Source organism: Bison bison, unplaced genomic scaffold (genome assembly GCF_000754665.1).
Source record: "Bison bison bison isolate TAMUID 2011002044 unplaced genomic scaffold, Bison_UMD1.0 scf7180017863936, whole genome shotgun sequence".
NCBI lineage: Eukaryota > Metazoa > Chordata > Mammalia > Artiodactyla > Bovidae > Bison > Bison bison.
The window spans coordinates 442,437-466,442 of record NW_011494508.1 but is presented as its reverse complement, the minus strand read 5'-3'; the positions used below and the strand labels follow the sequence as shown (position 1 = coordinate 466,442).

The 24,006-nt window shown below is 37.4% G+C and overlaps 1 protein-coding gene across 3 annotated transcripts in view; it reads left to right on the top strand.

Moving 5' to 3' along the window:
- KIAA2026 (KIAA2026 ortholog) overlaps nucleotides 1-19,234 on the top strand; it is a 107,619-nt gene extending 88,385 nt beyond the window's left edge. For all 3 annotated transcript variants that reach the window (XM_010833823.1, XM_010833821.1, XM_010833824.1), the window contains 3 exons: nucleotides 6,593-6,708; nucleotides 13,653-13,843; nucleotides 14,964-19,234. In XM_010833823.1, the coding sequence (XP_010832125.1) occupies nucleotides 6,593-6,708; nucleotides 13,653-13,843; nucleotides 14,964-18,595 (3,939 nt within the window). In that variant the 3' untranslated portion in view covers nucleotides 18,596-19,234. The remainder of the gene's footprint in view (nucleotides 1-6,592; nucleotides 6,709-13,652; nucleotides 13,844-14,963) is intronic.
- The last annotated feature ends 4,772 nt before the right edge of the window (nucleotides 19,235-24,006 follow it).

Here is a 24,006-nt window from a genome sequence, read left to right as displayed (position 1 = left end):
TTTAATTTCTCTTTCTGTTTTCTCATTGTTAGTGTATAGGAATGCAAGGGATTTCTGTGTTAATTTTATATCCTGCAACTTTACTATATTCATTGATTAGCTCTAGTAATTTTCTGGTGGAGTCTTTAGGGTTTTCTATGTAGAGAATCATGTCATCTGCAAACAGTAGGAGTTTTACTTCTTCTTTTCCAATTTCAATTCATTTCTTTTTCTTCTCTGATTGCTATGGCTAAAACTTCCAAAACTATGTTGAATAGTAGTGGTGAAACTGGGCATCCTTGTCTTGTTCCTGACTTTAGGGGAAATGCTTTCAATTTTTCACCTTTGAGGATAATGTTTGCGATGAATTTATGATATATAGCTTTTATTATGTCAGAGAAGGCAATGGCACCCCACTCCAGTACTCTTGCCTGGAAAATCCCATGGATGGAGGAGCCTGGAAGGCTGCAGTCCATGGGGTCACTGAGGGTCGGACATGACTGAGCAACTTCCCTTTCACTTTTCACTTTCATGCATTGGAGAAGGAAATGGCAACCCACTCCAGTGTTCTTGCCTGGAGAATCCCAGGGACGGGGGAGCCTGGTGGGCTGCCGTCTACGGGGTCGCACAGAGTCGGACACGACTGAAGTGACTTAGCAGTAGCAGTATGTTGAGGTATGTTCCTTCTATGCCTGCCTTCTGGAGGGTTTTTATCATAAATGGATGTTGATTTTGTCAAAGGCTTTCTGTGTATCTATTGAGATAATCATATGGTTTTTATCTTTCAATTTGTTAATGTGATGTGTCTCATTGATTGATTTGCGAATATTGACGAACGCTGCATCCCTGGGATAAAGCCCACTTGGTCATGATGTTGATCTTTTTAATATGTTGTTGGATTCTGTTTGCTAGAATTTTGTTAAGGATGTTTGCATCCATGTTCATCAGTGATACTGACCTGAAGTTTTCTTTTTTTGTGGCATCTTTGTCAGGCTTTGGTATTAGGGTGATGGTGGCCTCATAGAATGAGTTTGGTAGTTTACCTTCCTCTGCAATTTTCTGGAAGAGTTTGAGTAGGATAGATGTTAGCTCATCTCTAAATTTTTGTCTACCTACCATCTTTATCTTTTATTCTCTATTGATCAGTGCAGATGAAGATTGTAAGAGCCTTTCTGATTTTCATTGTAGCCATATTGTCATGTATTTGGAGATGGGGAGCTTGCTGTTTTCCTTGTTTTTTAATTCACTTTTAAACTTTAGATCACCATAGTTTTAAGTATTATTTTAATTAATGTAAATTTTAGAGATTTTAATATTTGCATCACAGAAATATGTAAATATAGGAATTACACAATACAGTCTGTTCTTTAGGGACTGTCTGTATGTAAGCCATGAGAAGTGGCTTTGTGCAGTGGAAAGAAAATGGATTTTAGCATTCAGGAGATCTAAAGTTCTAAAGTCTCTCCCACCTACAAGTACTTCTCTGTTTACCTTAAACATTTTCCATCTGTAAAATTATGTCTGCCAAGTTCCCCTTTAGCTTTAAAAATTTCATCCTAGAATCATGATAGTTTTTCCTTTATCTGTGTATATAAAGTTGGTCAGTCATAAAAGCTATTGCTAACTTTCAGTTAATCTGATTGAAAGTTCAGGAAATACTTATTTGATTTTAAATGGATTTTTATTTTATATTAGATCTAAGTTAAGTCAGATTATTACCATTTGGCTAACTTTATTTAAAAATTCATAAGTTCTCTACATTAGTTTCATTGTATACTGTGATACTCTTGAGATCAGCACTGGGTAGAAAAGAACACACTATTTTAAATCCATTTGGGTTATATTGACCAAAGAAGATAATAAATGAAACAAGCAGTGTGAGTTTCTCTTTTACTGTTAAATGATTAAAGTACACTACTGCATCAAACACCAGTCCCAGAGTAGTGAGTCTGAATTTTTTTTTTAAACATGTCCCACCTTTTGATCGATAACACACATACCCCATGGCAGGTATAGGGATGCCCTTTTGTTGAGGTCATTATATCCTTTATGTGTATCTTCTGTAGTCAAACATTTTATCAGCCTTTACTTTCTGTAATTTGTGTTATGGAAATAATAAACTTTTTTTGAAATACAGAGTGATTAAATAGGCATTTTCGAATATAAATTAGGAGCCACACCATCACTACCCCAAGTTGCAAATATTTAGACTAAAGAAAGGGAAGAAGGCCAAAAAAACATATATAAAATTAAAAGACCTTAGACATTTACAAACAGGTCAGTGGGTGAAACAGAGTTATACGAAAGTTAGAAGTCTGTTCTCTGATGAATTTATATGACCCCTTCCCTGTGTGCTGTTAGTTCAGTCATATATTTTCTGGGCATTAGATTAATTAAAATTTAGTAACCAAAATAAAATCAAAAGGTAAAGTCTTCCTAATATGTTTCAAATTCTTTCCTATAAAAATTAATATTGTAATTTAGTCAAAACGCAAACAGAGCTGATAAATGTCTTGAAATAGTATCCAGTTATACAGTCTCCACTTCATGTGCCTCAACTACCTAGTCCTAAACGTCCTGCAATTCTGTTAGTTCTGTATTCCCTGCTCCACCACCACTATGCTAACTTATACAGCAACCATACTGCCTAGGTTAAATCTGTCATTCTTCTTCATATTAACTTCCAGTTAATAACTGGGGGAAGGCATGGCTGTCCACTCCAGTATTCTTGCCTAGAGAATCTCATGGACAAGAGGATCCTGGTGGGCTCTACAGTTCATAGGGTCGCAAAGAATCTGACACAACTGATGTGACTTAGCTTGCACGCACAATAAGGAATTCAGCATGCTGGCACCCCCTAGTCTTTTAACACTTTTCCATTTAATTATACCAGGAAGAGCATATTCTCCCCAGCTTCATTCCTTATATCTTTCCTCTTTCTGCTCTCCTTAGCTTCAGTTCAGTTTAGTTCAGTTGCTCAGTCGTGTCTGACTCTTTGTGACCCCATGGGCTTAAGGACGACAGGCCTCTGTGTCCATCACCAGTTCGGGTAGCTTTCTCAAACTAATGTCCGTCAAGTTGGTGATGCCATCCAACCATCTCCTCCTCTGCCATCCCCTTCTCCTCCTGCTTTCAATCTTTCCCAGCATCAGGGTCTTTTCCACTGAGTCAATTCTTCGAATCAGGTGGCCAAAGTATTGGAGTTTCAGCTTCAGTATCAGTCCTTCCAATGAATATTCAGGACTGATTTCCTTTAGAACTAACTGACTTGATCTCCTTGCAGTCCAAGCGACTCTCAAGAGTCCTCTCCAGCATGACAGTTCAAAAGCATAAATTCTTCGGCACTTAGCTTTCTTTATGGTCCAACTCTCACACCAACTCTCACATCCATACATGACTACTGGAAAAACCATAGCTTTGACTAGACAGACCTTTGTTAGCAAAGGAATGTCTCTGCTTTTTAAAATGCTGTCTAGGTTGGTCATAGCTTTTCTTCCAAGGAGCAAGCATCTTTTAATTTCACAGCTGCAGTCACCATCTGCAGTGATTTTGGAGCCCAAAAGAATAGTCTCTCACTGTTTCCACTGTTTCCCCATCTGTTTGCCATGAAGTAATGGGACCAAATGCTATGATCTTAGTTTTCTGAATGTTGAGTTTTAAGCCAACTTTTTCATTCTCCTCTTTCATTTTCATCAAGAGGCTCTTTAGTTCCTCTTTGCTTTCTGCCATAAGGGTGAGTGTTTTCTGTGTATCTAAGGTTATTGATATTTCTCCCAGCAATCTTGATTCCAGCATGTGCTTCATCCAGCCTGGCATTTTGTATGATGTACTCTGCATTTAAGTTAAATAAGCAGGGTGAGATATACACCCTTGAGGTACTCCTTTCCCAATTTGGAACCAGTCTGTTGTTCCATGTCCTATTCTAACTCTTGCTTCTTGACCTGTATACAGATTTATCAGGAGTCAGGTTAGGTTGTCTGGTATTCCCATCTCTTGAAGAATTTTCCACCGTTTGTTGTGATCCACACAGTCAAAGGCTTTGGCATAGTTAATAAAGCAGAAGTAGATGTTTTTCTGGAGCTCTCTTGCTTTTTCAATGATTCAACGGATGTTGGCAATTTGATCTCTGGTTCCTCTGCCTTTTCTAAATCTAGCTTGAACATCTGGAAGTTCACAGTTCATGTAGTGTTGAAGCCTGGCTTGGAGAATTTTGAGCATTACTTTGCTAGCGTGTGAGATGAGTGCAATTGTGCAGTAGTTTGAACATTCTTTGGCATTGCCTTTCTTTGGGATTGGAATGAAAACTGACCTTTTCCAGTCCTGTGGCCACTGCTGAGTTTTCCAAATTTGCTGGCATATTGAGTGCAGCACTTTAACAGCATCATCTTCCTGGTGGCTCAGCTGGTTAAGAGTCTGCCTGCAGTGCAGGAGACCTGGGTTCAATCCCTGGGTTGGAAGATTCCCTGGAGAAGGGAACAGCTACCCTCTCCAGTATTCTGGCCTGTATAATTCCATGGACTGTATAGTCCATAGGGTAGCAAAGAGTTGGACATGACTGAGCGACTTTCCCTCTTTAGCTTAGGAAAAGTTTATTTCCACAGTCACCATTTCATTTTTGAACCAAATAAAAGTTGAGATGTAGAAAAAGGAATGTTGTTAATACGCCTTGTTAAAGGGAAAAGTCTTCTCCATCTACCTATTTTCTATTTTTTATTGAAACAAAATCTTACCTCATTCCAAAAAGGATTTAGGGTGACTATCATCTGCCTTTTCATCTTCTTCAGATAGCTTTCCATAGGTTAAAAGTATTTTTTTGCTAAGTTTTATTGTTCATAGTCTAGTAGTTTTACTTTCATGGGTTACAATGAGTGCTTTCCTTTGAGAAAAATAACTTGAGGTATAACCTGTTGTTAGTTGGGTCCTTTTAGAAAGCTTTTGACAAGATGTCTGTTCAGGTTAGTATATGAAATAAAAATTAACTTTTCTTGAAATTTTTTCACATGTAATAATTTGTTATGCTGCTAAGAAGACACAAATAAAGTTGGGAATTTTATGCACAGATTAGTATATCCTTTACTCTGCAGCTGCTAAGTCACTTCGGTTGTGTCCGACTCTGTGCGACCCCATAGACAGAAGCCCACCAGGCTTCCCCGTCCCTGGGATTCTCCAAGCAAGAACACTGGAGTAGGTTGCCATTTCCTTCTCCAATACATGAAAGTAAAAAGTGAAAGTGAAGTCGTTCAGTCATGTCCAAATCCTAGCGACCCCATGGACTGCAGCCTACCAGGCTCCTCTGTCCATGGGATTTTCCAGGCAAGAGTACTGGAGTGGGGTGCCATTGCCTTCTCCTATGCTCTACTCTAGGGAGTGGTTATTTTTCTGCCTTAATATTCTGCCTGTATACAAATGTGACTCAGAGTTCCTGTGGGATGAAATCTAGTTTCATGCAGGTTGAATGTGATCTGTAACATTTACTTGTATGTTTTTGTTATAAACGAAGTAAAATGAGTGGACTGTGTGGTATGTAAATTATATTTCAAAGCTGTTTACCAAATAAAAATTACAACATGGTTATATAACAGTAAATGATAATAGTGATAGTGGTGGTGATGTTGATAGATGTGGAGCAGTAGCTTACCTAAAGATATAACTTCTATAATCTTATTGTTCCTATGGTATGGAAATAATTTTATGGGTACGGTGAAATATATCTTTACTAGAGATTTTTATAACCTGTGTCAGACTGAATTTATGTGATACAGTTTTTAAGAGGTAGTAATATAGTTAGTTCTAGAACTTGGACTACACCAACAGGCAGATCTGGGTTTAAGTCAGAGAACCTTTAAACAAGTCATTTAATCTCGCTGACCCTTAGTTTCATCTTTTGTTAAGTAAGACTAAAAATGCACACACCTTAGAAGGTTTTTGTAACTGCTGTTTCGTGTACACACTCATGCTCACTTAATCTCTCTCTCCCTGTCTCTTTCTCTCCATGTATGAATGAAATACTTAGGATAATACTTAGCAAATGGCGGGGTTGGGGGGGCGGGTGTCAAGTTATTATCCCTTAGTATAGCATAAAAATAATCGAAATGGTGACCACTTGTTTGCTTTTCTGTGCTGAAAACATTTGTAAATAAAATAATTGTAAAATTTCCTAAGGAAGTTTGTTAAGAGGACTGCTTTTGGACATGATAACAATTTGGGTTTTTCTCTTTTTTTTTTCCCCCCAGCCTTTTGGAAAAATTACAAAAATATTACAGAAATGAGCCATATAATTTACATAATTATATGAATGTTTGTATCTTTACATGCATTTTTGTAATTTATTGAATATTTATAATTGACCCAATTAAAAGCTTTAGAAAACTTTTTATGTCCTGGTTTGATTCAACGGGTTTTAGATTTCTCCTGTATAGTTGAAAATCTTTAAAGTATATCAAAGAAGATTTATTATAGGATATTTTTCTCCTTTCTGCAACCTTCTGAAGAAGAGATATGTACTTATTTGATGGGTATCGGCATTTTGTTTTGTTTTTTACTCAGAAAATAAGTCTTGATGTTGACTTTTAGATTAAATCTAAAGGATTTACTTTTCAAATTGTGTTTTTAGGGCAAATGGTATCATCGGAGGCAAGCTGTAAAAGAATTGCATAGTACATTGATACGTCTTTTAAACGAATTGCTGCCATGGGAACCAAAGTTAATGAAAGCTTTTCAAAGAAACAGGTAAATCAAGCTTTATTATCTGTTTCACTTAGTTTAACACTCATACTTTATGATTATGGAAGATGTCCTGGAATTAGTAGTATCCCATTGATTTGTAGTTCAGATATCTTTGAGCCTGTGTGCAAGGCACTTCCTAAGTCCTGACAAGGTAATGTTAATTAAACAAAACCCCTACTGTGTGGTTTATATTTTTTTCCCCCCAGTTTTTTTCATTGTGGTAAAATGCACAAATAAAATTCACTGTCTTAACTAGTTTTAAGTGTATGGTTCAGTGGTATATTTAATACCAGTTTTTTTAACATTCATAATGTTGTGTTTCTCTTAGCCCATCCATCTCCAGAACTCTTCATCTTGTGAAACTGAAACTCTGTACCTTCCTTCCCCCATCCCCTAGCAACCACCATTGTACTTTCTGTGTCTTTAATTTTGACTACTCTTAAGTTCAGTTCAGTCACTCAGTCGTGTCCGACTCTTTGCGACCCCATGAATTGCAGCACGCCAGGCTTCCCTGTCCATCACCAACTCCCAGAGTACACTCAAACTCACGTCCATCGAGTCGGTGATGCCATCCAATCACCTCATCTTTTGTCGTCCCCTTCTCTTCGTACCCCCAACCCCTCCCAGCATCAGAGTCTTTTCCAATGAGTCAACTCTTCACATGAGGTGGCCAAAGTACTGGAGTTTCAGCTTTAGCATCATTCCTTCCAAAGAAATCCCAGGGCTGATCTCCTTCAGAATGGACTGGTTGGATCTCCTTGCAGTCCAAGGGACTCTCAAGAGTCTTCTCCAACACCACAGTTCAAAAGCATCAATTCTTCGGCGCTCAGCTTTCTTCACAGTCCAACTCTCACATCCATACATGACTACTGGAAAAACCATAGCCTTGACTAGATGGACCTTTGTTGGCAAAGTAATGTCTCTGCTTTTCAATATGCTGTCTAGGTTGGTCATAACTTTCCTTCCAAGGACTAAGTGTCTTTTAATTTCACGGCTACAGTCACCATCTGCAGTGATTTTGGAGCCCCCCAAAATAAAGTCTGACACTGTTTCCACTGTTTCCCCATCTATTTGCCATTAAGTGATGGGACCAGATGCCATGATCTTCGTTTTCTGAATGTTGAGCTTTAAGTCAATTTAAACTTCACTCTCCTCTTTCACTCTCATCAAGAGGCTTTTTAATTCCTCTTCACTTTCTGCCATAAGGGTGGTGTCATCTGCAGGTATGACCTAAATCAAATCCCTTATGATTATACAGTGGAAGTGAGAAATAAATTTAAGGGACTAGATCTGTTGAACTGTGGACGGAGGTTCATGACATTGTACAGGAGACAGGGATCAAGACCATCCCTGTGGAAAAGAAATACAAAAAAGCAAAATGGCTGTCTGGGGAGGCCTTACAAATAGCTATGAAAAGAAGAGAAGTGAAAAGCAAAGGAGAAAAGGAAAGATATAAACATCTGAATGCAGAGTTCCAAAGAATAGCAAGAAGAGGCATGAAAGCCTTCCTCAGCAATCAATGCAAAGAAATAGAGGAAAACAACAGAATGGGAAAGACTAGAGATCTCGTCAAGAAAATTAGAGATACCAAGGGAACATTTCATGCAAAGATGGGCTCGATAAAGGACAGAAATGGTATGGACCTAACAGAAGCAGAAGATATTAAGAAGAGATGGCAAGAATACACAGAAGAACTGTAGAAAAAAGATCTTCACAACCAAGATAATCACGGTGGTGTGATCACTGACCTAGAGCCAGACATCCTGGAATGTGAAGTCAAGTGGGCCTTAGAAAGCATCACTCTAAGTACATCATATAATATAAAATATTTGTCTTTTCACGACTGTCTTTATTTCACTTAGCATAGTGTTTTCAAGGTTCATCTATGTTGTAGAGTTTACTTCCTTTTAAAGACTGAATTAAAAAAAAAAAAAAAGACTCATTTGAAAAGACCCTGATGCTGGGAAAGATTGAAGGCGGGAGGAGAAGGGGACAAAAGAGGATGAGATGGTTGGATGGCATCACCGACTCAATGGACATGAGTTTGAGTAAATTCCAGGAGTTGGTAATGGACAGGGATGCCTGGCAAGCTGCAGTCCATGGGGTCGCAAATAGTTGGACACGACTGAACAACTGAACTAAATATTGCATTTTATGCATATACCACATTTTACTTATTCATTCATCTGTAATGGGCATTTGGGAGGCTTTTCATGTTTTAGTTATTATGAATAATGCTGCTGTGAACATGGGTGTACAAATATCTAAGACCATGCTTTCAAGTGTTGGGGATGTATACCTAGAAGTGGACTATGGTAATTCTACTTTTAATTTCTTTCTAAATGAAACAAAGATGAATATTTTAAATGATAGAAGGTGCATTTCACAAAGAAGATAGACCTCATAAACCTGATTTTTTGTGGAACTGTCATATTGTTTTCTATACTGTCTGTACAATTCTACATTCCCATCATAAATGTACAAGAATTCCAGTTTCTCCACATCCTCACCAGCATTTGTTTTTTTCTGTTTTTTTAATAGCCATCCTAATGAGTATAATGTGGTATATCACTGTAGTTTGGATTTCCACTTCCCTAATAATTAGTAAAATTAAGTACATTTGTTAAGTGCTTATTGGCAATTTATGTGTCTTTGGAGAAATGTCTAGAGATTTTGTTGTTGTTATTGATTGAATCTCCTTACTAGTTATGTCTATTCAGACAAACTCAAATGCCAGATATGATAAGTGCTGTGAAGAAAAATGAAGCTGGTTAAAGGCAATAAGATATACTTATTTTGCATATAAATTACAATATGTAAAATAGATAGGCAGTGGAAAGTTGCTGCATGACGTGGGGAACTCAAATCAGGTGCTTTGTGACAACTAGAGGAATGGGATGAGGTGACAACTAGAGGGAGGGACGTTCACGAGGGAAGGAACTTACGTATACCTATGGCTGATTCATGTTAATGTAAGGCAGAGGCCAACACAATATTGTAAAGCAATTATCCTATAATTAAAATGTTTTACATGTATTTTATTCAAGTATAGTTGATTTACAATGTGTTGATTTCTGCTACACAGCAAAGTGACTCATCTATATACTGTATTCTTTTTCATCTTTTTCATAATGGTTTATCACAGGATATTGAATATAGTTCACTGTGCTATACAGGAAAAAAAAAAAAGGAAATGCTTGCTTTGGACTTCCCTGGTGGTCCAGTGGTTAAAAATCCGTCTGTCAATGTAGGGGACACAGGTTTGATCCCTGGTCCAGGAAGATTTCACTTGCTTTGGAGCAATGAAGCCCATGGGCCACAACTGTTGAAGCCACCACATTCTAGGGCCCATGTGTTGCAAGTACTGAAGCCTGCACACCCTAGAGCCCATGCTTCTCAACAAGAGAAGCCACTGCAATGAGAAGCCCGTGCATCACAAGTAGAGAGAAGCCCCCACTCACCGCAACTAGAGAAAGCCCAAGCGTGGCAACAAAATCCCAACACAGCCAAAAATAAATAAATACTTTTTAAAAAAGAAAGAAATGCTTGGTTTAGATGGGATAATGATTGCTTTTTTTACAGGATGTTGGGTAAAGTTTCCTTGATGAGTTGGTATTTGAAGAGACCTTAAGGAAATAGGGAAGAGAACCATGTGGATATCTAAGATGCAGAAACATTAAGGTTGAAAGCATGTTTGACATTTGTAGGAAATGCAAAGGGGTGAGCATAAGGAGAGCTGAGTGAATGAGAAGGAAAGTGGTAAGAGTTGAGAGTCAGAGAAATACAGAGAAAGGTAGCCAGATCATATCTTTTCCAGTGAGTCAGCTCTTCACATCAGGTGGCCAAAGTATTGCACCTTGAGCAAAAGCAGGGCATCAGAGGATGAGATGGTTATAGCGTCACCAACTCAGTGGACATGAATTTGAGCAAACTCTGGGAGATAATGGAGGACAGAGGAGCCTGGCATGCTACAGTCCATGGGTAGCAAAGAGTCGGAAATAATGACTGAACACCAACACAGCCAGACCATATAGGAATTTAAGGAGTTTGGCTTTTACTCTGAGACAAGAAGCCTTTGAAGGGTTTTAAACAGGAATTACATGATCTGACTTTTTTTAAAGTACTCCCTTCTGCCTACTTGGTTGAGATTAGAGTGGCACAAAGATACAGGCAGGAAATCAGTTACGCTTAGCAGTAGTCCAGGTGAAAAATGATAGTGGCTTGGACGACAGTAGTAGCAATGCAAACAGCAAAGAGTGGTTGAATTCTGGATATATCTTGAAAGTAAGATTGGTAGAATTTCCTTAAGACTTGCATATGGAGTGTCAGAAAAAAAATGAGAAAAGGGTGGTGCCAATATTTTTATCTAAACAGCTAGAATAATGAAATTGCCAATAGTTGAGATAGAGGAAACAGAATTTTGGGGAGGGGATGGATTGAGGAGTTAGGATTTCAACATGTTAAGTTTGATATCCCTTTCAGCCATCTAATTGGAGATACTGAATAAGCAGTTTAGTATATGAGTTGCAATTCAAGGGAGTAAGCCAGAGTAAAGATATAAATTTGGGGGTTGTCAGGATATAGATTATACTTATGCTATGAGATAATAGAAATCACCTAGTATATGAGCACAGTTAAGAGACTGAACCCTGGGGCATTCCAGCATTTAGATGTGGTGGAGATGGTAGGACTCAGCAGAAGATACTGAGGAGGAATATTTAGCAAGATGGAGCATAACCAAGAGAAATAGTGATGTTTTAGAAACAGGTTAAAAAAAAAGTCTCAAAAAGGAAACTGCTCATGATGAACTGAGGAAAATGAGGGTAAAAGTCTTAGTCTTTTGAAGAGAATGAGGGGTGAGGAATTGGAGTTTTTCTATAAAAGTAGAGCAGAGAAGTAGGGCAGTACCTGGAAGGACAAGTTGGAGTCAAGAGAGTGCTTTAGTTTTGTTTTTGTCCTTGTTTGTTTTTCTTCCTGGGAGAAATAACATGTTTGTATACTGGCGGAAATGATCAAATAGAGAGGCAGAAATGGATCAGACAATGGAAGGTAATTTGGAGATTCTTGACTAGTTGAGGGAGGATGCATAAGTTGGAGGGGTCAGCTTAGAGAATATGAGGGGGTTAGATGGAGAATATGAGTACAGAGGAAGGTCTTAAGTTGCAGACAAGGTGTGAGCATATGAAAGTTCTTGTCTGATTGCTTCTTCCATTTTCTGTGAAATAAAGAGCAAAGTCTTTAGCCAAGGTGAGAAGAAGACTGAGAAGGGAGAAACTTTATACTACCCCCCTTTCAGTTCAGTTCAGTCGCATGAATCGCAGCACACCAGGCCTCCCTGTGCATCACCAACTCCCGGAGTTCACTCGGACTCACGTCCATTGAGTCAGTGATGCCATCCAGCCATCTCATCCTCTGTCATCCCCTTCTCCTCTTGCCCCCAATCCCTCCCAGCAGCAGTCTTTTCCAATGAGTCAACTCTTCTCATGAGGTGGCCAAAGTACTGGAGTTTCAGCTTCAGCATCATTCCCTCCAAAGAAATCCCAGGGCTGAGCTCCTTCAGAATGGACTGGTTGGATCTCCTTGCAGTCCAAGGGACTCTCAAGAGTCTTCTCCAACACCACAGTTCAAAAGCATCAATTCTTCGGCAATCAGCTTTCTTCACAGTCCAACTCTCACATCCATACATGACCACAGGAAAAACCATAGCCTTCACTAGACGGACCTTTGTTGGCAAAGTAATGTCTCTGCTTTTGAATATGCTGTCTAGGTTGGTTATAACTTTCCTTCCAAGGAGTAAGCGTCTTTTAATTTCATGGCTGCAGTCACCATCTGCAGTGATTTTGGAGCCCAAAAAAATAAAGTCTGACACTGTTTCCACTGTTTACCTATCTATTTCCCATGAAGTGATGGGACCAGATGCCAAAAGGAAATTAAATTTAGTTATCCTTTGATAATCCAGTCTATTATCTTATAGCTCTCATCTGCTCTGTAAAACCCTTAAGCAATCATTGAAACGTAAATACATTGAGAGTAATTATTAACTAACATTTGTTAAATATTTATGTGCCACACATAACTATGAGATAAGTATCTTTGTACATATAAGTAAACTGATGCTTAGAAAGTTTAAGGAACTTGTCTGAAGTCTTACAACTGCTTAGTGACAGAGGTGAGATTTAAACTCCGGTATGCACAGATAGGGATTTGTAGCAAAAGTAAATTGGAGAATGTATGTTCAGATTTTTTTAAACAAACAAAATAAACAAAGATTAAAATACAATAGAGAAACTCAACTGAAAGCAAATGAATAATAAAGGATTTTTAAAATACCATGCAATCACTTGGAAATGTTTCTATCTCTTGTAGTTTCATAGAAACATAAGTACTGTTTTTATGTGAAAAGGATCACTTTCCAGCTTTGTTTTCCTATACTTAATTTAAAAAAAAAATTCTAGTGAGACCCAAGGTTTAGATAGGATTGCTTTCAGTATTAAATGAAGGATTATTTTTGTTTGTTACTCTTTGTAGGAGTCAAAAATAATAAATATTGTTTCTTAGAATTTTTTGATTAATGCTTTTAAGTGACCTTTTAAACAGTATTATAATCAATTTTAAGACTATCTCAAGTCTATTTCTGTCAGTGTAGCTAGAGAAAAAAGTTAATCTTTTTCACATTTTCACATTTAATAGGTCTCCCAGTAGCCTTTAAAATGACAGTGGGAGGTATGTGCAAATACTTTACAGATAGAATCTTTAAGTTTCCTATGCCTACACCTTGTGTTGTGTCTTCTTGAACAATCATCATTGGCATCTTACACACACTTGATTAAAATATAGGTTTAGTGACTTAATTGAAAATACTGAAATAAATAGTTTGAAATACTGAGTTACTTTAGCTTCCAAGAGATTAACACATACGTATTTTTATGCTGAATATTTTATTTCAGGAGTCGCCTAAAGAAAGACTACGATGATTTTAGAAGACAGCCTGATCATGATAAATTTGCTAGAGAACTGTGGACTAGTGAAGAAGGTGAAGGAGATCCTGGAAGAGAAACCCCTAAAGTAGAAATCAGTAGCAAGTCTGTAGACACCACAGAACCTCTAGATATCCTGGAGAAGGATCATTTTGATTTAGGTGGGCATTCAAACTTTCTTTAAATCAACACTACAAGCACAAAGAGAAATTTTAGTATCTTTTGTGGAGATAGAAGATAGTCTGGTTAATGAGGTTTATTGATTGGGGAAATCTATTATGTTTGAAGCTGTGCTAATGACTTATTAAAGATTCTTTGGAGTCATTATTACTGTTCTAGGAGTTTCTAGAACCAGTACCTGACTCCAAACTATAGGCAAGTTATTGCTCAGTATAGACCACACATCATTAATATACAATCCCTTTGAAATAGGTGTATCCTCTTCTTTTTATTGTTGTTATTTTTGAAACACTATATGTGATGTTGCTTAAATGGAACTTGGCAAGTCCCTAATAATTGTGAAGTGTTTTTTGTTTTTATTTTTTATGTTGATGACCTAATGTGACTAGAGTGGACACCTCATTCTTATAAGGAGGCTGGATAAGATTATCTTTAATTCCTTTCAATTTGTCAGATTATATTATTCTGTAAATCCAGTTAAATAACTTTCCTTAGTTATCTGATAGGTATGAAAATTTGTGCTTAGAAATGTATTAACCTATTACATTTCATGTCTTTGGTGAATTGAAAAGGTGTAACTTCTCGTCAGCCCAATTTGACCAGATATGAACATAAATTTTTTACTGTAGGAATAATTGAACAGCAGAAAAAAACTGAATGTTTTTTATTCTTTACAGTCTCTCTCTAAAAAAAAGAAAATAGGGAGAAACGTCTCTCTTTGATATGAAGATTTCTCTGTCTAGAAGGAGAAAAGTAGACTAGTAGAGTACTAGTCTACTCTAAATTCTGAGCCCTAATTGCTGGCTTGAGTATCTCAAGTTGTAAAGTCCTTTTACACTTGTATTGGCAGCAGAATCTGACCAAACATAATTTTCTCATTAATAATATGTTGTTCTTGGGAATGGTTACAGTATGAGGATAACCATGTCAATGGTCTCCTTACCTTAATTTCCATCAGTGGTACTGAGACTTGAATCGCACTACAGTTTTTTTAATAAATCGCTGGATCAAAGATTGACTTTCTTTGTTTATAATTGATCTTATCATTGCTATTCAGTTGTTGTTTTATATAAACAAAATGCTTGTTTTTATCATTTTCAGATGATATGAAATTGTCAGAAATAGATTTTCCTATGGCCAGAAGTAAGTTGTTGAAAAAGGAATTGCCTTCTAAAGATGTACTGAAGACACTGCCTAAAACACTTAAACGACAGTCCAAGCAAATTAGTTACCTGGATGATAGCACAAAAGAGCTTTCCCCAAGGAAGAAAGCAAAGTTAAGCACAAATGAGACAGTGGTTGAGAATGCAGAAGGTGATGTGCAGATGGACTGTTTGAATGAATCAAAGCATACAGAGCCACTGTGTCCAGAGTCGTTTGCCTCATTGGATTCAACACCAGTGTCTACTCTCCAGAAAGGGACCAAACCTATTCAGGCCTTGCTTGCAAAGAATATTGGGAACAAAGTGACCTTAACAAATCAACTGCCCCCTTCCACAGGTAGAAGTGCCCCTGCTGTGGAAAAGCCAGTTATATCTCCTCCAGAAGCAAGCCCCATAAAGCCAGCATTGACCTGCCACACCAGTACAAAAGGTCCTTTACAGATGGTATACAAAATGCCCTGTGGTCAGTGGTTGCCCTTAGATCTTCATAACAGCTCTGTAAAGATTCAGATGCAACCTATGCTAGATCCTAAATCAGGAGAAAAAATTATGCAACAGGTTCTCATTCTGCCTAAGAATTTTGTGATTCAGCACAAGGAAGGGAAAGCAGTTGCAAAAGAAATACCACCACTTCAACAAAAAGGTACAGAACAACATGGTTCATCTTTCCCACAGACAGCAAATGTAAACTCTTCTTTACCATCAGTTCTTGTCAACCCAACAGGAACTGTTTCTACCCAACTACCTAATACAGCTTTCAACAAGACAGTTACCCCTTTGTCAAATGTGAGTAGTGCTAGACCACAGTCTTTGACATCTGTAACCTCCATAAGTAATTTGTTAGCACCACCAGTTAAGACTAGCCAGAGTGAGGCAGGAAAAGTCAAGAACACAGTTTCAGCCGCCGCGTTCCCACAGCCCATTGCTTCACCCACCATTTCCTCAACAGTTCAGCCTCAGTTATCAGCAACAACACTAAATGGATCTACAAATTCCAGTAGTTCCCTCAACTGTTTTGCACAACAGACTGCTGATTCTTCTGAAGCAAAGCAAGAACTGAAAACTGTGTGTATAAGAGATTCACAGTCAATTCTTGTTAGGACACGAGGTGGAAACACTGGAGTTGTAAAAGTACAGACCAATCCAGATCAGAATTCACCCAACAGTTTATCTTCAAGTTCAGTTTTCACTATTGCTCCTCAGCTTCAGGCATTTCTGGTACCAAAATCAACAGCTTCATCATCATCTGCTTTTTCGTCAGTAGCTGGAACAACTGCTACATCTAGTCTCCCATCTTTTGGCCAAGCACTTACTTCTGTTTCCATTCCAGCTGGCTTTAATCCATCCACAGGCAAAAATCTTAAATTTACATTAAGCCAACCTTCCTGCAGTGGTAATTTGGGCCATATGATAGATAAAACTTCACCCATGCCCTCCTCTCCCTTAAAGTCCTCTGTTTCTTCTAGCCCTCTATTATCAACAGCAAATAGTTCGGTAAGTGTAATTAACGTATCAACAGGAAATTGTGGACAAACCAGTTCAAATGTTATTCGTACACCAGCTAAACATCAACAAGTAGATTATGTCACAAAAAGTTACCCTGTTACAAGATCAGAAGCAACAGCAAATGGAGATACTATCAGTGGGACTCCAGTGCAGAAACTTATGCTGGTGTCAGCTCCATCTGTTCTTTCTTCTGGCAGTGGAACTTCGATTAATGTGGCACCTGCACCAACATCTCCAGGTGTTTCTGCCCAGAAATTAGTTTTTATAAATGCTGCAATTCCCAGTGGCACTTCAACCCCAACTATTGTAGCAGAACCATTAAAACAAGCTCTTCCTTCTCCATTGAGTAAAACATATGTTAAGCCTCCAGAACAGCCCCAGATAGTACTAATTCCATCTACAGTGGGAACACCAATAAAAATAAATTCATCGCCAACTGTGTCTCAGATAAAAGACGTGAAAATTGGGCTAAACATAGGCCAAGCAATTGTTAATACTTCAGGCAGTGTGCCAGCTCTACCGTCAATTAACATACTGCAAAATGTAACCTCAAAAGGAGAAGAAAAAAGTAGCAAGGGCTATGTTTTACCATTGTCAACAAGTGGCAGTTCAATTCCAGTAAGCTCAAATTTTATGAGTCAAAATATTACTCCTGTTAATGAATCAGTGGTTTCTGCTTCAAGAACAGTAAACATGTTTTCAGGAACAGGAGCAAATGTATCTTTGGGTTCTGTTTCAGTGACCTCAACCTCTGCCTCAGTTGGGACACGACCTCCTGTTTTAGTCAGTGGAAATGATACCTCTTCAAGAATTATGCCTAGTTTGTCAAACAGACTTTGCACATCAAATCTCGGAAACACTGTGGCTATATCAACTGTGAAAACAGGACATCTTGCATCATCTGTTCTGATTTCAGCTACACAACCAACAGTGTCTCCGAAATGTCTAACATCAGCTTTGCAAATCCCTGTTACTGTTGCCTTGCCTACACCTGTGACTATATCCCCTAAAATAATCAATACAGTTGCACAAGCAGCAACAGTTCCAGGAGCTACACGTTCTGTATCTCTTTCTAAAAGACAATCTCGGACTTCGGTCCAGTTTCAGTCACCGGGGGTTTCAACTACAGTGCCAACAAATATAAACACAAATAAACCTCAAACTGAATTGCCATCCCTTTCACCAAATCCAGGTAAAATAATTAACATTTCCAATTTTGCTTCTCTGCCAAACCAGCAAATGTCCCCTGCTTTCTTAAAATCGACCCCTAGTTACAGTTCTACTCCAGGTGTCACTGCCATTCACACTGCTACAGCACCATCAAATGTAACTAGTCTAATAGGGAGTCAGTTCAGTGAACCTTGTATTCAGCAAAAAATAGTCATCAACACCAGTACACCTTTGGCACCTGGTACTCAGATCATGATTAATGGAGCCCGGTTTATAGTTCCACCACAAGGTCTTGGAGCAGGCAGCCATGTTCTTCTTATATCTACTAATCCAAAATATGGACCTCCCTTAGTTCTTAATAGTGGCCAAGGTGCTCAGCCTACGCCAGTAGATAACCTGGCCCAGAAGATCACACTAGCATCAAATAATTCTTTAAGTGGGCAACCTGTAAAACATTGTCTAAAAAGCTCTACAAAAATTGTAAACTCTCTTGGGAATGCAAGTTCTCTATCCACAATACCTGCAGCACCACAAATCATAAACCCAACTGCTAAAGTTTCTGTTCCACCTCCTGTACCAACAGTGTCACTGACTTCAGTAATTAAGTCTCCTCCAGCAGCTCTTTTGGCTAAGACATCTTTGGTTTCTGCCATTTGTTCTAGTAATCCTCCACTGCCAAGTAACACTTCAGTATTTCATTTGGACACGTCAGTCAAAAAATTACTGGTCAGCCCAGAAGGAGCCATTTTGAATACCATAAATACTCCAGCATCTAAGGTTTCTTCAGTCTCTCCATCACTCTCTCAAATTGTATCTGCCAGTCGAAATCCTGCCTCTGTCTTCCCTGCTTTTCAGTCATCTGGCTTAGAGAAGCCTGACACAGCTGCATCTTGAATTTAGACTAAACGAGCCAGTTTTTAAATAATGGGGCATTGTTTTGACTCCCATAAAAATTTTAACTGTTTATTATACTGTTGAAAACATACTATACATAGTTTGTGTGTGTGTTAATGTATCTTTTCATTAGCTTGCAACAAGGCTTTGATTTTCTTGGGGAGCCGTTTCACTCATTGATGTGAGTATGTTTTCAAAGGTTATTTGTTTAAAATAGACAGGATTTACCTGTCTATATGACATAAATTGAACAGTCAAGTTTGACTAGTTTGGAATAAGCTAGGGTTTTGCACACCTGCATCGACATGTTTCTTCTTGAATTTGGACTGTTGCAGCGTGTATCTCTGATACAATATTCTGTGTCTTTAGTGGAATAATATTTTTGTTTCTGTAAAAAAATATATATATATTTATGCATTGTGAAAATGCAGTCCATTGTGTAAAATTGTACATATCCCTAAATCCTTAACAACCTATACTAAACTATATGTACAAAGAACTATGCTGTCTTATTTATGTTTTGTTTACATAATGTATAGTTTTTTAAGTATTTTAGTAATTTTGGACCAGTGAACTGTTAGCATCAATGCAGAAGAATCTGCATGTAATAAACTGAGTTGCTGTATTTCCTTGTTTGAATACCATTTTTGAAGTGCGTTCTTGTTCTGTTGAAAGATAACGTGATATAAAATGAGGACAGATATTTACAAAAAGGAATTTTAAGCTAGGAAATTTTAACCACAAACAGCATTTTTACAAGGCTTTACAATTTACAAACTTTGTTTCCACATATCTCATTTGACTTTCACAGTTAATCTTGAAATTTTAAATGGTGTGTCCTAGGTCATTCAGCTAGTGGATGGTATGTGCTATGCTAAGTTGCTTCAATCATGTCCGACTCTTTGCGACCCCACGGACTTAAGACCTCCAGGCTCCTCTGTCCATGGAATTCTCCAGGCAGAAACACTGAGTGGGTTGTCATTTCCTTCTTCAAGTGGATGGTATATTCAGTATTTGAACCTAATGCTTTAAATCCTTTTTGCATAACTTTACATGACTTCTGCTTTAAAATTTCACTCTGGATTTCATTGTTTTAACTTTTTTTTCTTAATTCATCACCAAATTCTACATTGATCAAAGTAAGTAATCTTAAGCCAAATATGTTTTTTCAACTTTTTAAATAATTTTAGATTCAGAAGAAGTTGCAATGATAGTATGAGAAGTTTCACGTACCCTTCACCTAATTTGCCCCGATACATTTATTTTTACATTGAGGGGTTGGTTCATAGTGATTTTCCAAAATGATGTTTAAAAACATGAATTTTTTTTAGTTTAGAATGATGAATGCAAGCACCTTTTCAAATTATTTATTAATACTCCCTCCTTTTTTGCAGATTTTTCAGTACAGAGCAGTTACTTAAATTTCATGGTAAAGCAGTGTTTATGGGTCAGCTTACTCTTGGGTTTTAACGTTATGGTATTTCAGATTTGCCTTTACTTAAATAAAAGGTAGATTTTATACTTACTCAATGTTTGTATCCATTATCTTATTTGGGATAATGATTGCATACTTGTCCACATTCCATTTGTAATGATATTATTAAACCTCATCACATGGAGTTAATAGTCCAAGGTTGAAGATATGTTGAAAGTTGAAGTCCAAGGTATGGAAGAGTAGGCCTGAAGACTTCTTTTGAAACTACACTGAAATTTATTAGTTATCAAAATGAAGAGGGCAGTGAGAATATTCCTGGAAAGTTGTTAAAGTCTTTCAAAAGCCTGTATTCATACTCTAAGGCAGTAACTTTGCTAATCATGTCTATGTTGTACTCTAGTCACCTTCCCCATTTCCTTGTCAGTTTAGAAACAGTGGTTGGATTTCAGGGAGAAGTGGGTGATATTTGAATACACTGCATTGATTTACCTACTCAACTTTTTAAATCTTTAAAATAGTTCATCTTTTGTCTGAGAAGAATTCTCTAGATCACTTCCAGAAACTACTTAGTTACTTATGACTCACTTTATTCCCAGTGAAGGCTCTCACTTATTAACCACTAATTCTTTTCTAACTCCTAAATCAAAATCCTAATATGACTATCAAAGCTCTGTGTGGTATGGTGAACCTTAAAGTCCCTCCTCCCTACTATCTTCAGTCTGTGCCTGCTTCACTCTCCAGCTTAATTTTAATTAACCCTCCTTGCTTTCTGTACTGTAGTTTTCTTTCAGTTCCTAGAAAGTTTAAGACTTCACGGTCTTCCCAGATGTTCTCTTTGACTTAATGTTTCATTATATATGCTCTTATTATGTATTACATAACTCTATCTCCTTATGCCAGCCAGCATCATGTTATTGCAGTCACTCAGATTGAGGTCATAGAGTGAGAAGTACATGGAACTCCTTCAAAGCTGTAATAAAATTATTTGTATGCAATTATTTACAGCCTGTCTTCCTTAAAAAGAGAGAGAGACCTCTTTAGTCTTCATCATTGTCACCCCAGCAATTGGCACACAGTAGGTATTCAATATGCATTTGTTGAATGAATGAGGAATCTAGTTAGCTTATATTATTTAAGGTCTAGTTTACTTTTTAAAAAGTAATACCCCATTTTTACTAGAAATGTGACTAAATTAATGGATTTATATAATCAAAAAGTCAAATTCTTTTTCCTCTGCCTCCAGTTTCGTAAGTCACATGGATTTCTGGGATCTTGGCCAAAGAGTGCAAAGTCAAATTCCCCAGTTCTTTGTGTTCAGGGTTATCATTTAGTATTCTTTAAAGGTCATCCATTGAAGTGTCCATGTAAAGGAAGAAAAATCGCCACAATGCTACCTGCAGGACTTCATGATCCTAGAAGGGTATGTTTCCACATTTAGTATAGAATTAATAAGCCATTTGGATGTCAGTATTGAGTATCACTCTAAATGCTAAGTTAAAACATGCTGAAATAACATTCCTTTCTCTCATGTATTTAGCTCTTTTCTCTCATTCCTTATGACTTTTCCTACCACAAAATTTTCCTTTGTGATTTAGTATATATATAAAATACTAAGTGGCTGTTTAGATCTCTGTTTTCATTCCAAGGCTCTAATTTTATTGGTGTATTTAATATGTAATTGACATCAGTAGTTTTATGATCAAAGCAGTGATGGCTATAATACACGCTAAGATAAATGAAAATGTTTACAATCTAGTTTGTCATTGACTTAGAGTGAATCAAGATATAGTTAATATTAAAAGCTTGAGAAGGTGGCAGGATCTGAAAGTGATCTAAAAAATATGGGGAGTTTAGTTATTAAAAATTATACTGTACTATAATACAGAAATGATATATAACTTACCTTCATTCCAGAAGTTGTTTTGCCATCACTTGAACCTGAAGCCTCATTATTGCTATTAGGCTATCATCTGCCCCAGGTATTTTTCCTCATTTTGTCAAAAAGCATTTATATCTACCATGGTGCTTGATGCTTGGCTGTTTACTAACAAGAAAGCTGAAGGGGATGGTATGGTTCAGGTTCTTATAGTTTAACTTGGAGACAGACTCTGAAAATCTATAATTAAATCTATAGTTAAAAATAATATATGAAGTGCTAGAGAGCCGAAACTATGTGTTTTCTTACGTATAATATCATTGTTTTGATGGGGGTGGTAAGTCTTCATTGAGGCATGCAGGCTCTTAGTTGCAGCATACAGGATCTCGTTCCCTGACCAGGGATTGAACCCAGGCCCTCTGTATTGGGAACACTGAGTCTTAACTATTGGACCACTAGGGAAGTCCCTTTAATATCATTCTTAATATATATAGTTATCAACATAAAACTGAAGGCATAACGTTCAATGTAAAATCAAATCTGAAGAGTTGTATAAACTCATTCTACACATTTATTGAGAACCATATAATACAAAAGAGGCTGTAGTAACAACATAGATAAATTTCCATCCCTGTCCCACAAAAAGCAAAAGAATATAACAAGTTAAAAGTAAATGTCAGAGGAATAAAGAACTAAGAGTTTAGTAGGGAGCTGCCAGAGGTTTTATACACAAGGTGGTTGTATTGAGATAAAAGAGTATGTTTAGAATTCAGCCTGCAGAGACTCAAGTCACAGAAAATCACAAGGAAGTTAACAACACTACTGTATATTTGAAAGTGGGTAAGAGAGTAGATCTGAAAAGTTCTCACCACAAGAAGAAAAAATCGTAACTGTGTAGTGAATGTTAACTTGATGTGGTTATATGTCAATTGTACCTCAATTTTTAAAAAGGAAAAGCGCAAACAACATGGAACAGAACCTTTGGGTTTGAATAGAATAATATGGGTTAAGAGGATTAATGAAGAAGGATTAAAAATTAACTTGTGTGAAAGAGGACTGAAAAATACGCTGAAAGTAGTTAGGAAGCTAAGGAAGCTTTGAAAGCAAAAGTAACGTGAGTGAAGATAATTAAATTACAATTCATGATTGCTTGAGAATTAGGTGAGATAATGCCTGCCACATAGTAAATGTTAATAAATTTGGAAAACTCAGCAGCGGCCACAGGACTGGAAAAGTTCAGCTTTCATTCCAATCCCTAAGAGAGGCAATGTCAAAGAATGTTCTAACTACCGCACAATTGGACTCATCTTCACACGCCAGCAAAGTAATGCTAAAAATTCTCCAAGTTAGGTTCCAATAGTGCGTGAACATGAACTTCCAGATGTTCAAGCTGTTTGAGAAAAGGCAGAGGAACCAGAGATCAAATTGCCAACATCTGTTGGATCATTGAAAAAGCAAGAGTTCCAGAAAAACATCTACTTCTGCTTTATTGACTATGCCAAAGACTTTGTGGATCAAAAAAAAAAAAAAAACTGTGGAAAATTCTTAAAGGGAATTGGGGAATTCAAGATGGAAATTGGGAATTCCAGACCACCTTACCTGGGATTACGAGGTATTCCCAGGGGAATACCAGCCTACCTTACCTGCCTCCTGAGAAATCTATGTGGGTCAAGAAGCAACAGTTAGAATTGGACATGGAACAGCAGACTGGTTCCAAATTGGGAAAGGAGTACATCAAGGCTGTATATTGTCACCCTGCTTATTTAACTTACATGCAGAGTACATCATTGCGAAATGCTGGACTGGATGAAGCTCAAGCTGGAATCAAGATTGCAGGGAGAAATATTAATAACCTCAGATACACAGATAACAGCACTCTTTTGGCAGAAAGCGAAGAACTAAAGAGTCTGGAAAGTGAAAGAGAATGAAAAACTTGGCTTAAAACTCAACATTCAAAAAAACTAAGATCATGGCATCTGTTCCCATCACTTCATGGCAAGTAGATGGGGAAACAATGACAGACTTTATTTTCTTGGGCTCCAAAATCACTGCAGATGATGACTGCAGCCATGAAATTAAAAGACACTTGCTCCTTGGAAG